Source organism: Babylonia areolata, chromosome 29 (assembly GCF_041734735.1).
Source record: "Babylonia areolata isolate BAREFJ2019XMU chromosome 29, ASM4173473v1, whole genome shotgun sequence".
NCBI classification, from domain to species: domain Eukaryota; kingdom Metazoa; phylum Mollusca; class Gastropoda; order Neogastropoda; family Buccinidae; genus Babylonia; species Babylonia areolata.
The window spans coordinates 15,620,759-15,635,916 of NC_134904.1; the positions used below are offsets into that span (position 1 = coordinate 15,620,759).

The 15,158-nt window shown below is 43.3% G+C and overlaps 1 protein-coding gene across 1 annotated transcript in view; it reads left to right on the plus strand.

Annotated features, from left to right (window-relative positions):
• LOC143302360 (putative ATP-dependent RNA helicase DHX37) overlaps positions 1-15,158 on the plus strand; it is a 54,221-nt gene that overhangs the window by 37,253 nt on the left and 1,810 nt on the right. Inside the window, exons 23-28 of the mRNA XM_076617002.1 lie at positions 750-870; positions 4,329-4,383; positions 5,552-5,666; positions 6,696-6,833; positions 8,793-8,961; positions 13,511-13,608. Of these exons, the coding sequence (XP_076473117.1) occupies positions 750-870; positions 4,329-4,383; positions 5,552-5,666; positions 6,696-6,833; positions 8,793-8,961; positions 13,511-13,608 (696 nt within the window). The remainder of the gene's footprint in view (positions 1-749; positions 871-4,328; positions 4,384-5,551; positions 5,667-6,695; positions 6,834-8,792; positions 8,962-13,510; positions 13,609-15,158) is intronic.

Below are 15,158 nucleotides of genomic sequence, written 5' to 3' on the forward strand. Positions count from 1 at the left end.
CCTGTAGATGTGATGCAGACTAATGGGCGGACCCTGTAGATGTGACATAGATTAATGGGCAGACCCTGTAGATGTGATGTATACTAATGAACGGACCCTGTAGATGTGATGCAGACTAATGAGCGGACCCTGTAGATGATAGAGACTAATGGGTGGATCCTGTAGATGTGACTTAGACTAATGGTCGGATCCTGTAAATGTGATGTAGACTAATGAGCGGACCCAGTAGATGTGATGTATATTAATGATCGGACCCTGTAGATGATGTAGACTAATGGGCGGACCCAGTAGATGTGACAAAGACTGATGGACGGAGCCTGCAGATGTGACAAAGACTGATGGACAGAGCCTGTAGATGTGACATAGACTAATGGGCGGAGCCTGTAGATGTGATACAGACTGATGGGTGGAGCCTGTAGATGTGACACAGACTGATGGGTGGAGCCTGTAGATGTGACAAAGACTGATGGACAGAGCCTGTAGATGTGACATAGACTAATGGGCGGAGCCTGTAGATCTGACAGACTCATGTGCGGAGCCTGTAGATGTGAAATAGACTAATGGGCGGAGCCTGTAGATGTGACATAAACTAATGGGCGGACCCTGTAGATGTGATGCAGACTGAAGGGCGGAGCCTGTAGATGTAAAATAGACTGAAGGGTGGAGCATGTAGATGTGACGTAGACTGAAGGGCAGAGCCTGTAGAAGTGATGTAGATTAATGGGCGGAGCCTGTTCCTGTGTCACCAGTCAACCTGCGCGTGCCAGGCCTTGATTTATGCATCGACCCCGCCCTCGCCCCGCCCACCGACCAGCAGATGTTGGAGCTGCGGAAGATCATGGCCACTGGGATGGCCGACCATGTGGCCAGGTGAGTTCAGTTTCAGTTTCTTTCAGTTTTCAAGGTGTCAGAGTGTGTGGTCAGATCCACAAACGCTACACCACATGTGCTGTAAAAGAAAAGAAAAAAAGAAAAAAAACACGGGAAAAAATTTAAGAAAGAAAGGTTAGTCAGGATGTAGACACCACAGACAAGGAGTGTGTGGGTGGGTGTGGTGGGGAAGAGGATGTTGTGTTGTGCTGTGTTGTATTGTACTGTGTTGTGTCATATCGTGTTCAGTTGAATTTTGTTGTCTTGCATTTGTTGTGTTGTACTGTGTTGTGTCATATTGTGCAGTGTTGTGTTGTGGTGTTATTGTGCTGTGTTGTGTTGTGTTGTGTCATATTGTGCTGTGTTGTACTGTGTCTTGTTGTATTGTATATACTGTATCGTATTGTACTGTAGCTGTATGTCTCACCAGATTTCTGTGTATGACGCTCAGACTGCTCTACTCAGGGAAGAGCGCATTGTCTCAGTGCCACCTTTTTCTTTTTTTCCATTTTTTTTTCTTTCTTTCTGTTCTGCCTGCATGTGTTGTTTATCTGACTTTCAAAGTGAATTTTTCTATAGAATGATGCCATGAGCAACCCCTTGGTTTTTTTTTCTTTCTTTCTGTTCTGCCTTCAAAGTGAATTTTTCTATAGAATGATGCCATGGGCAACCCCTTGTTTTTTTTGTTTTTTTGTTTTTTTCCTTGCCATGGGTTCTTTTATGATTGCTAAGTGTTTGCTGCTTACGGGACCTCGATTTATCGTCTCATCCAAATGACGAGCACACAGACCACCACACACGAGAAATCCTGGTCTGTACATGAGAATCAAACCCGTGGACACTTGCTTCCTAGTCAGGCACAGTACCACTAGGCCATGGTCCCACATGGGGTGAGGGGGGGTGGGGTGGGGGGGAAGAATCTTCTTCTTCTTCTTCTTCTCCTTCATTCATGGGCTGCAACTCCCATGTTCACTCGTATGCACACGAGTGGGCTTTTACGTGTACGACCGTTCTTACCCCGCCATGTAGGCAGCCATACTCCGTTTTCGGGGGTGTGCATGCAGGGTATGTTCTTGTTTCCATAACCCACCGAACGCTGACATGGATTACAGGATCTTTAACATGCGTATCTGATTTTCTGCTTGCGTACTCACACGAAGGGGGTTCAGGCACTAGCAGGTCTGCACATATGTTGACCTGGGAGATCGGAAAAATCTCCACCCTTTACCCTCCAGGCGCCGTCACCGAGGTTCGAACCCCAGACCCATAGATTGAAAGTCCAACGTTTTAACCACTAGGCTACAGCGCCCGTCTGGAAGAATCTTTCAAATGATACACAATGACTGTGCCTTTTCTCTCTCTTTTTTTTTTCTTTTTTTTTTTACCTTGCTGTGTCTGTGGCTGTTGCCATTCTACTGAAACGAAAATAATGCAGTTAAATGTCATGCTTTAGACTTCATGAACTGCAGTGAAGGTAACTTTTTTGTTTTTGTTTTACATATTAGTAAATTGTATATTTATTTGTGTAGAGGCATACTTCTTGCATTTGTCTCTTTGTATGTATCATTGTATGAATGTATATTGATATCTTTACTTACATGTCTATTATGTGTATGTATGCATGTACTGATATGCTTTTGATTATTAAATGCTAAAGCATATGCATGTACATATATGTTTGTGTGTCTGCTTCAGTAATTCCATTCATTTTTTTCTTGTTATTATGTTAATTTCTTTCATCTTTTTTTCTTTGTCCTTACAGGACAGGATGAAAAAAACAAACATATCTTTGCTTCTTCCACTTCCCTCGTCACTATATTTAAATGTGCTTACCTTTTATCATCATTATTCTTATTGATTTGTTTTATATCACTATTATTCTTGTTCTTATTATTGATATTCTTATCATTATTATTACTGTTGCTGTTATTATCATTATTATTTGGTTGGTTATTTTATTTATATATCTTTAGATTACGTATTTGTTTGTCTGTTATCTATTTGATTATTTTGTTTTATTTTATTTGTTAGAATTTGTTTTCTCAAGATCTGGCTGTTTGGTTACGCTGCAAGGCAATCATCTGCTTTGCAGATGTGGTGCAGCATATATGGATTAGTTCAAACGCAGTGACGCCTCCTTGAGGAACTAACCTGAACCAAAACCTCATTGAAGAGAAAACAATTCAGTTCACTTCAGTGTGCCATGTGTGTATTAAAGAGAAAACAGTTCAGTTCACTTCAGTGTGCCATGTGTGTATTAAAGAGAAAACAATTCAGTTCACTTCAGTGTGCCATGTGTCTATTAAAGAGAAAACAGTTCAGTTCACTTCAGTGTTACCATGTGTGTATTAAAGAGAAAACAATTCAGTTCACTTCAGTGTTACCATGTGTGTATTAAAGAGAAAACAATTCAGTTCACTTCAGTGTGCCATGTGTGTATTAAAGAGAAAACAATTCAGTTCACTCCAGTGTGCCATGTGTGTATTAAAGAGAAAACAATTCAGTTCACTTCAGTGTACCATGTGTGTATTAAAGAGAAAACAGTTCAGTTCACTTCAGTGTGCCATGTGTGTATTAAAGAGAAAACAGTTCAGTTCACTTCAGTGTACCATGTGTGTATTAAAGAGAAAACAATTCAGTTCACTTCAGTGTTACCATGTGTGTATTAAAGAGAAAACAATTCAGTTCACTTCAGTGTTACCATGTGTGTATTAAAGAGAAAACAATTCAGTTCACTTCAGTGTTACCATGTGTGTATTAAAGAGAAAACAATTCAGTTCACTTCAGTGTTGCCATGTGTGTATTAAAGATAAAACAGTTCAGTTCACTTCAGTGTTGCCATGTGTGTATTAAAGAGAAAACAGTTCAGTTCACTTCAGTGTGCCATGTGTGTATTAAAGAGAAAACAATTCAGTTCACTTCAGTGTGCCATGTGTGTATTAAAGAGAAAACAGTTCAGTTCACTTCAGTGTGCCATGTGTGTATTAAAGAGAAAACAATTCAGTTCACTTCAGTGTGCCATGTGTGTATTAAAGAGAAAACAGTTCAGTTCAGTTCAAGAGTTACGGCTTTGTAAGGTTTGTAACATGTCTGTGATTGGGGATGAGTTTCATTTTATAATGGAATGTCCCAGTTATGATCAGTTACCAAATAGATATGTTCCTAACAAAATATTTGTCTCCAAAATCGGTTTTTAATTTTTGTAATATGCTCAAAGGAGGCAAAAAAGTCATTTCAGCTGTAAGTAAGATGATTAGATTTGCAAATGTTGCCTAGCTACACTTTTGGAGTTAAAAGACATTTGTGTTTTCTCAACTTTTATGTGACATTGTTGTGTATTTGGAAATGTTTGTTCTGGGCATGAAAATATTATTTTGCAGTAATCCTCCATACTCCAATAGGAGTGAAAGGATAATTAAAACTTGAAACTTGAAACATGTGTGTGTGTTTGTCAACAGACTGTGTGTGGACCCGGTACCTGATGCCAAAGGTCAACACCGGAACCCGTACCAGGTGGGTGTTCCTGTTACCAGGTCCTCATGGACACTGTATTGGCAGATAAAGATTCACACAACGTTTCCAAATATCTAGTGACAGACATATAGCACTTTTTAGCAGTCATACCGGTGCAAGAACTGATCACATTTCTCCTCACCTCCGCACTCTACATTGACTCCCCATTGAAGCGAGAATTAAATACAAAGTTGCGTGTCTCTGCTATTCTGCTTTCCACTCTACAGGACCTACTTATCTTTCTGACCTTATCAGTGTTAACACTCCCACAAGAAATCTCTGCTCTTCCTCTGACTGTTACCTTTTGAAACTTCCTCGTGTCAGTACAAGAACCTGTGGTGAATGTTCTTTCTTCTTTGCTGCTCCTCACATCTGGAACAACCTTCCTCATCATATCCGTGCATCTAATTCTATTTCTGCTTTTCGCTCATCACAAAAGACTATCTTTTTAAAACCTATCTATAAGTACTCTCAGCTTCCTTTTCTCCGACACCACCCATGTCAGCTCACTTTGGATGTATGTAAAGTGGGAAAGGGAGAGTGTGAGTTGGGGGAGGGGTTTTTGAGAAAGAGTGGTCATGAATGTTTTATGTTACTTGTAATATTTTTCTTTCATGTAAAGCACCCTGAGCTCTTAGTGAGAAAGGGCGCTATATAAATGTACATTATTATTATTATTATTATAAGATGTTCAGATCTGGAAAACCTTCATTCATTCACTTCCGGATATGTATATGTTTCTTTGGGTCATTTCAAGATTATTTGCTGGATGAGTGAAAATCATGTTTGGAAGATTGCATTCCATGGAAGTTGCGGTCTTATTTTTGTCTGCCATCTTACCTGCATGTCAGTTTTGGTGTTGAATGTTGCACATGCGTATTGAATTCTTTTGTTACAATTTCTCCAAGCCAGAAATGGTGATGAAGACATGGAAAGGTGAAATTTGCCTGTACATTATCTGTATATTTGGATTAATATATGCATTTTACTTTGTGTGTGTGTGTTTGTGTGTGTGTGTGTGTGTGTGTGTGTGTGCATGCATGCAGTAATTCTATTCATATTTGAACAAAAGCATGCATGAGTTTTATGCGTAAATAAAAATCGAAGAGCACTGGTGACACCCAAACGCTAGAAAACTGTTATCATCATGTAATTATTGCCTGTGCAGTGTGCAGAGATAGAGGACCTGGTGTACATCCATCCCACTTCAGCTCTGTACAAGCAGAAGAAGGAATTCGTTGTCTACCAGCACATACACATCACGTCCCGTCCGTACATGAAAGGTAAGAGTTTATCGTTAGTACTGCACACGTATCTCATCACACCTGTACGTGAAAGGTGTGGTTTGTAACAAAGGGGTTTTTGCTAGGTATGGTATGTAACAAAGTGATTTTGTAAAGCATGGTATGTAAGAAAGGGAGGTTGCTAGGCTTGGTGTGTAACACAGAAATGTTGTTAGGTATGTTACTAAGGAACTTTCCCATCTATGTAAGAGAGGAATGTTGAGTGTTACGGAAGGAATGTTGCTAGCCCAGCAAAGGAATATTGCTAGGTGTGTTTGTAAAAGGGAGTTTTTTTAAGTGTGTTACTAATTGATGTTGCTTGGCCAACAAAGGTTTGTTGCTGGGTATGTTATGAAAGGAATGTTGCAACATTGCTTGGTGTGTTACAAAAGGAGTGTTGCTAGATGTGTCATGAAAGAAATGTTGCCTGGTCAACAAAGGAACGCTGTGAGGTGTGTTACGGTAACCAAAGGAATGCTGCTAGGCATGTTACAAAAGGAATGCAGCTAGGCATATTACACAAGGAATGTTGCTGGCTGTGTTACAAATTGATGTTGCCAAGCCAACAAAGTGAATGCTGCTAGCTGTGTTACAAAGGGAATGCTGCTAGCTGTGTTACAAAGGGAATGCTGCTAGCTGTGTTACAAAGGGAATGTTGCTAGCTGTGTTACAAAGGGAATGCTGCTAGCTGTGTTACACAAAGGAATTCTGCTGGCTGTGCTACAAAAAGGAATGTTGCCAGGTGTGTTACAAATGTTGCTGGGTGTGTTGTAAAAAAAAGGAATTCTGCTGGCTGTGCTACAAGAAGGAATGTTGCCAGGTGTGTTAGAAATGTTGCTGGGTGTGTTGTAAAAAAAAGGAATTCTGCTGGCTGTGCTACAAAAAGGAATGTTGCCAGGTGTGTTACAAATGTTGCTGGGTGTGTTGTAAAAAAAAAAGGAAAGCTTCTAGGCATGTTACGAAAGGAATATTGCCAGGCCAGCCAAGCGACTGTTGCTGACAGCCGGCCGTTGTGTGTTGTTGGGTCAGGTGTGGTGGGGGTGGAAGCTCACTGGCTGCCGGAGCTGGCACCGTACCACTGTCAGCGCTCCAAACCGCTGCAAGACCCGCCACCATCTTGGGGAGAGGACTGCGGGAAGGTGATGTGCCACATGAAGTGTACCTTTGGTAAGGATTTTCCGAATCTGTGCTTTTTCTTGACCTCTGTGTAACAAAAAAAAAAAAAAAAAAAAAAAAAAATGGAGAGTGAGACTCACAGAGAGAGAGAGTGTGTGTGTGTGTGTTGACTGAATGTATTTTATTGCATTACTTTTGTCACAACAGATTTCTGTTTGTGTAATTCTGGCTGCTCTCCTCAGGGAGGATGCACTACAGTGCAGTGCCACCTTTTTTTTTTCTTTTTTTGTTCTGCCTGCTGGTGTATTTGTTTTCCTGTCAATGTGGATTTCTCTACAGAATTTTTGCAGGGACAACTCTTTTGTAGCCGTGGGTTTTTATGTATGTGCTCAGGTGCGTCACCGTGATTCGAACCCGGGACCCTCAGATTGACAGTCCAACGCATTAACCACTTGGCTATTGCGCCCGTCGACTCAAGGTCTGGTGAAGGGGGAAAAGTTACTGGTGAGTGTTGGGGTTTTTGATCCTGTGCTTCCCAAGCAGACACATTACCACCAGGCCACCACTCCACTCCTGTAAGAGCGTGATCATGTCAGGTGACACTGACCGAGTGATGGGCAAAGTAGAGGAAGCTGTTAACTCTCTCCATGCGAACGGCGAAAGAGACGACGTTAACAGCGTTTCATCCCAGTTACCATCATCAAAATATTGCAAGTGGAACGCTCTTATACTGAAGAGGTGAATGTTGACAAAGAATACCACAGTTCTGACGACGGAAGCTAAAGGTTGGGTCATTCAGACACCCACTGGACATCCGAGGGGTCTGTGTAGAGGAGAAGAGAGGACTGGCCGTACTGAGTGAGTTAACTCATTCAGCCCTGTGCCCGAGCGTTGCTCCAGTGTCAGAATTCATCTCACTAAAATGAACAGGAGTCAAGATGGCTGCCGGAAAAAGAGGGCGCAAAGGGGAGGTTACCTACTTCCGGGAGGTTATCGGCCTGTAGCTACTTTCGTTTTCTCTGCATAGGCGGATAGTAGTTTGCACAGGGCAGGAATGTCAGACCCCTGCTGGAGTCTGCACTAGTGGGTCACGGTAAGTAAGTTAGATAAATGTAATTTCCTTTTCACGCTCTCACATAAGCATAAACCACAATGCAAGGAAACAAACTTCGACATTGACTGGATGTGTCCACATGTAATTTGGAAGAAAAACTATATTTTCTGCGTTTTTTTTCTGCATCAGTATGGCGTGGAAGCCTGCTGAGTCTGTGAACTCCCCAGGGTTGAATGGGTTAATCTGATATATATCTGCTGTATTTCCTGCAGACTTTTTAATCAGTGTGCGATTTCCCACTGATAAAAGGTCCCCAAAACACAGTTTCTCTGTGTAAAAATGCTAGCAAATGTTGGATGTGATCATTAGACCCCCATTGTACATGTTGTTTGTACTGTATTGTATTGTATTGTACTGTATTGTATTACTTTTTTTTGTCACAACAGATTTCTCTGTGTGAAATTTGGGCTTCTCTCTCCTGGGAGAGCACGTCACTGCACTGAGAGCGCCACCCTTTTTTCTTCCTGCCTGCAATTTTTTTCATTTGTTTTCCTATGGAAGTGGATTTTTCTACAGAATTTTGCCAGGGACAACCCCCTTTTTTTTTTTCTTTTTTTTTTTTGCCAAAGGTTCTTTTACGAGCACTAAGTACATGCTGCACACGGGACCTCCGTTTATCATCTCATCTGAATGACTAGCATCCAGGCCACCACTCAAAGTCTAGTGGAGAAGTGGAGGGGGAGAAAATAGTGGCGACTGTGGTGGGATTCGAACCAGCACGCTCAGATTCTCTAACTTCCTAGACGATGTGTTATCACTAGGCCAATATTCTACTACATGTTGTGTGTGTGTGTGGTGCGTGTGTGTGTGTTTGTATGTGTGTATGTGTTGTATGTGTGTGCATGTGTTGTGTGTATGTCTGTGTGTGTGTGTTGTGTGTGTGCTGTGCTCAACAGGCAGCCGTGGATGGCCGTTGGGTGAGGTGCGGTTGGAGTACCCCCCGGTGCCAGAGCGCTACGCATGGTTCGCGCAGTTCCTGCTGGAGGGCAGAGTGGTCGCCCCGCTGGCCAAGTACACCCCCCTCCTCCTCTCCCCCCCCTCCACCATGACCAAGAGCTGGGCCAGGTTAGTTCTCTTACCTGTGTCACGCCCCTCCTCCTCTTACCTGTGTCACCCCCCTCCTCCTCTTACCTGTGTCACCCCCCTCCTCCTCTTACCTGTGTCACCCCCCTCCTCCTCTTACCTGTGTTACCCCCCTCCTCCTCTTACCTGTGTCACCCCCCTCCTCCTCTTACCTGTGTCACTCCCCTCCTCCTCTTACCTGTGTCACCCCCCTCCTCCTCTCCTCTTACCTGTGTCACCCCCCTCCTCCTCTTACCTGTGTCACCTTCCTCCTCCTCTTACCTGTGTCACCCCCCTCCTCCTCTTACCTGTGTCACCTCCCTCCTCCTCTTACCTGTGTCACCCCCCTCCTCCTCTTACCTGTGTCACCCCCCTCCTCCTCTTACCCCTCCTCCTCCTCTTACCTTTGTCACCCCCCTCCTCCTCTTACCTGTGTCCCCCCTCCTCCTCTTACCTGTGTTACCTCCCTCCTCCTCTTACCTGTGTTACCCCCCTCCTCCTCTTACCTGTGTCACCTCCTTCCTCCTCTTACCTGTGTTACCCCCCTCCTCCTCTTACCTTTGTCACCCCCCTCCTCCTCTTACCTGTGTCACCTTCCTCCTCCTCTTACCTGTGTCACCCCCTCCTCCTCTTACCTGTGTTACCCTCCTCATCCTCTTACCTGTGTTACCCCCCTCTACCTGTGTCACCCCCCTCCTCCTCTTACCTGTGTCACCCCCCTCCTCCTCTTACCTGTGTCACCTCCCTCCTCCTTTTACCTGTGTCACCCCCCTCCTCCTCTTACCTGTGTCACCTTCCTCCTCCTCTTACCTGTGTTACCCCCCTCCTCCTCTTACCGTTGTCACCCCCCTCCTCCTCTTACCTTTGTCACCCCCTCCTCCTCTTACCTGTGTCACCTCCTTCCTCCTCTTACCTTTGTCACCCCCCTCCTCCTTACCTGTGTCACCTCCCTCCTCTTACCTGTGTCACCCCCCTCCTCCTCTTACCTTTGTCACCCCCCTCCTCCTCTTACCTGTGTCACCCCCCTCCTCCTCTTACCTGTGTTACCCCTCTCCTCCTCTTACCTGTGTCACCCCCCTCCTCTTCTTACCTGTGTCACCCCCCTCCTCCTCTTACCTGTGTCACCTCCCTCCTCCTCTTACCTGTGTCACCCCCCTCCTCCTCTTACCTTTGTCACCCCCTCCTCCTCTTACCTGTGTCACCCCCCTCCTCCTCTTACCTTTGTCACCCCCTCCTCCTCTTACCTGTGTCACCCCCCTCCTCCTCTTACCTGTGTCACCCCCCTCCTCCTCTTACCTCCCTCCTCCTCTTACCTTTGTCACCCCCCTCCTCCTCTTACCTTTGTCACCTCCCTCCTCCTCTTACCTTTGTCACCCCCCTCCTCCTCTTACCTTTGTCACCCCCCCTCCTCCTCTTACCTCCCTCCTCCTCTTACCTCCCTCCTCCTCTTACCTTTGTCACCCCCCTCCTCCTCTTACCTGTGTCACCCGCCTCCTCCTCTTACCTTTGTCACCCCCCTCCTCCTCTTACCTGTGTTACCCCCATCCTCCTCTTACCTTTGTCACCCCCCTCCTCCTCTTACCTCCCTCCTCCTCTTACCTTTGTCACCCCCCTCCTCCTCTTACCTTTGTCACCCCCCTCTACCTGTGTCACCCCCCTCCTCCTCTTACCTGTGTCACCCCCCTCTACCTGTGTCACCCCCCTCCTCCTCTTACCTTCGCCACCCCCCTCTACCTGTGTCATCCCCCTCCTCCTCTTACCTGTGTCACCCCCCTCCTCCTCTTACCTGTGTCACCTTCCTCCTCCTCTTACCTGTGTTACCCCCCTCCTCCTCTTACCTGTGTCACCCCCCTCCTCCTCTTACCTTTGTCACCCCCCTCCTCCTCTTACCTGTGTTACCCCCCTCCTCCTCTTACCTGTGTCACCCCCCTTGTCAGCCCCCTCACTCCTCTTTTTCTGTCTGTCTGGCTCGGCTTCCTCTCTGTCTCTTTCGTTCTCCTGCATTCGCGGTGGGCCTCCTGCTTAACCTTTTCACAGCTACAGGCGACTTTTATCGACATCGAGGGGTCATGTTGATAGGACTGTTTTTGACTCACTTTTGTAAACAAAGTGAGTCTATGTTTTAACCCAGTGTTCGGTTGTCTGTGTGTGTGTCTGTGGTAAACTTTAACATTGACATTTTCTCTGCAAATACTTTATCAGTTGACACCAAATTTGGCATAAAAATAGGAAAAATTCAGTTCTTTCCAGTCATCTTGTTTAAAACAATATTGCACCTCTGGGATGAGCACAAAAAAATAAAAAATGAAGCCTGATTATATGCAAACTGCATTTACTGTTATATTTATATTTTTTGTATTTTCTAAACTTGGCACTATGATCTGATATTCTGACCCAACAACAAGAGCAGTCATTATTATCATTTTTTTGTTCAAACAGGAACTTATTTTGCTAAGCATGGAAGTTTTATTTATTTTGCAAATGTTTTGGTGCAGATAGTAAAAAAGGGAAATTACTCTGTAATTAATGCTAGTTCACATTGCAACCAAGCTTGACAGCTGCAGCCACGTTCCCGCCAGTAGAACGATGACTTCTTCTTCGTTTGTGGGCTGCAGCTCCCACGTTCACTCGTATGTACACGAGTGGGCTTTTATGTGTATGACCGTTTTTACCATGCCATGTAGGCAGCCATACTCCGTTTTCGGAGGTGTGAAAACAATGACTAACGTTTGCTCCCTGACCAAGTTAAAAGTGAACAAGTCTGTTGTGTTGCTTTGACATGAACCGAAGTCTGTGGCTGAGAGCATCGTTTTCAAATTATTTGGCGCTGGGGAGTGTTTTTTCACACAGAAAACTTGGTGGCGAAAGAGTTAATTCCTGTGAGCTGGGCGTAAAATTACAGAGCCTTTTTTTGTCACAAAATTTCATCATGTCATCATCCGAGGAACGTTTCACAATCAATGTAAAATTGATGTTTGTACCACGAATGTTCATGTTATCATACAAGAAATGTTCTACTACTAATCAGTCTATTAGCAACAATCAGTTGCTGGAAGTTTTGATTTGTTGACACTAATGACAGTGTGTAGCCTGGCCTTGCGGATTGATCAGAAACGAAATGGAGTAAAGGAAGAAGGAAAAAAACTGGCTAATATCTTGGATTTTGTGTGTGTGTATGTTTTTTCCTGTTGACCTCAGATTGATTGTGGAGCATTTCTTGTATGATAACATGATGAAAACTTGTGTTGAAAAAACACTGTTTGATTTTACGCCCAGCTCGTATGATATAACTGGCTTCTTTTTCAACATTCACTTGTCACTAAATGTTAGCTTTGGTGCATTTGTTAGTGGTTTTAAAAAAAACAAGAGAGGCAAGGCCTTCAAGACTCACTTGTGATACACTTTAAAAAAAAAAATCCAAGTTTTTTATGTATTGAGTAAATTTCAAAATGTAATGTTTAAGATGAGAAAGATCAGTTTAAAGCATATTAATTCCCCTAGCATAATTACAGAGTAATTTCCCTTTTTTACTCTCTGCACCAAAACGTTTGCAAATAAATAAAACTTCCATGCTTAGCAAAATAAGTTCCTGTTTGAACAAAAAATGATAATAATGACTGCTCTTGTTGTTGGGTCAGAATATCAGATCAAAGTGCCAGGTTTAGAAAATACAAAAGATATAAATATAACAGTAAATGCAGTTTGCATATAATTAGGCTTCATTTTTTTTTTTTTTTTTTTGTGCCCATCCCAGAGGTGCAATATTGTTTTAAACAAGATGACTGGAAAGAACTGAATTTTTCCTTTTTTTATGCCTAATTTGGTGTCAACTGACAAAGTATTTGCAGAGAAAATGTCAGTGTTAAAGTTTACCACGGACACACAGACACACACACACACACACACACACAGACAACCGAACACCGGGTTAAAACATAGACTCACTTTGTTTACACAAGTGAGTCAAAAAAGGTTTGCCCCACCCATTTAGGCAGCCCTGCACCATTTTGTTGGATGTTAAACTGGTAATGTTAAGGTTGCTATAACCCACTGAAGACCAACTTGGGTTACAACATCTTTCATTACTGTATCTGATCTATGTATATGCTTGTGAGTGTGCATGCATGTGTATGTGTTGTCCATGTGTGTGTGTGCATGTATGCATGTGTGTGCGTGCGAGTGTGAGTGTTTTTGTGCATGCGCATATAAATGTGTGCGCGTGTGTGTAGACTTCAGTTTGTGTGTGTGTGTGTGTGTGTGTGTGTGTGTGCATATACATGAGTGTGTGTGAGTATGAGTATGTGCGCACGCATATAAGTGTGTGTGTGTGTGTGTGCATATACGTGTGTGTGTGTGTGTGTGTGTGTGTGTGCATATACATGAGTGTGTATGTGTGTGTGCGCACGCATAAAAATGTGTGTGTGTGTGTGTGTAGACTTCAATTTATGTGTGTGTGTATGCATATACATGTGTGTGTGTGTGTGCAGACTTCATTTGTGTGCATGCATGTAAATGTGTGTGTAAGCGCATATGAATGTGTGTGTGTGTGCAGACTCCAGCCCCGCACAGAGGCGGTGAAGAAGGCACTGATGGCGCGGGGCGTGCACTCCAGACAGGGGCTGCTGGACGAGTGGAAAGACAACCCTCAGTGTAAGTTCTCTCCCCTCCCGCCCCTCTCTCTCTCTCTCTCTCTGCCCACCCCTCACTGCCTCTCTTGCGAATTCTGGCTGCAGCCCCAGCTTTGCTTCTTTCTGTCTGTTCATTAATATTGTGCCTTCTTTAATTGATATCTTCTATTTCTCTGTGCCTTCTGTACTGTATGTATACTGAGCTCTATATTCTCCTCTCTGTATATGAAACTGCTATTGATCTGCTGGAAATATTGGTCACAGTTTGTCGACAGATAGATAGATAGATAGATAGATAAATATAGGTAGGTGGATTGACTGATTGATTGATTGATAGGTAGATAGATAGATGTATAGGTAGGTAGGTAGGCAGGTGGGTTGATAGGCAGATAGATAGGTAGGTGGGTTGATTGATAGAGAGAGAGAGATAGACAGACAGATACATAGATGGGTTGGTGGGTGGGTGGGTGGATTGATTGATTGATTGATTGATTGATTGATAGATAGATAGATAGATGATAGATAGATAGATACATGATAGATATGTGGGTAGGTGGGTTCACTGATAGATAGATAGATAGATAGATATGTAGGTAGGTGGGTTGACTGATAGATAGATAGATATGTAGGTAGGTGGATTGATTGATAGATAGATAAGTGCATAACACAGTGGTTACTCCAGTCAGTATAACACAGAGGCTGCTGCAGTTAGTATGAAAGTGGTTACTACAGCTAGTGAAACACAGCCGTTACAACAGTCTGTATTACACAGTGGTTACTGCAGTCAGTGTAACATAGTGGTTGACACATTTTGTCAGCATGCCATGGTGGTCATGGTTACTATATTTAGTCATTATACACACAAAGGCTATGACTGTTTTTAGTCATTATACACACAAAGGTTGTGACAACTGATCAGCAAAAGATAAAGGGGAATTACAGTTCATATAACACAGCGGTTCTTGTAACAGGACAATAGTCATTGTAATGTGGTGACTACAGGAGGTAGATGTATATATATATATATATAAAGTACAATGAACTGGTGTGCGTCGACTGTGAGCATAGATATTTCAGTTTGTATAACATAGCTGTTCTTATGATATAACAGCAGTCTGTGTAATGTGTCATTGTTCGATCGGTAATGGAGACACGAGAATACCCAGCATGCATCAACCATGACAGAGTCATCGGCAAGTCAGTGTTGGTCATGTAACGAAAAGAATGAAGACAGTGAACGTGGTGACTACAGGTTATTATTGTTGCTTATTGTCCAGCCAACTGCACGTGGCCATATCAGGACTGCCCAACAATATCGGTGTTCAACTGTGTCAAACACAAAACTGCCACATCTATTTATAAAAAAAAAAAAAAAAGAGTCATTTAGATAAACCTACAAAACACAGTTCATGACACATTATCTTAACCATTTCACTCCTCAGGGCAAATATGTCAAGTCTGTGCTGAGGATGTCAGCCCTTCCGCTCAGTATATCATCCCCAGATTACAAAAAGACATAAAAAGATAAATATAAAAAAACAAACTTCAAAGCCAAACAAAAAATACCTTTAA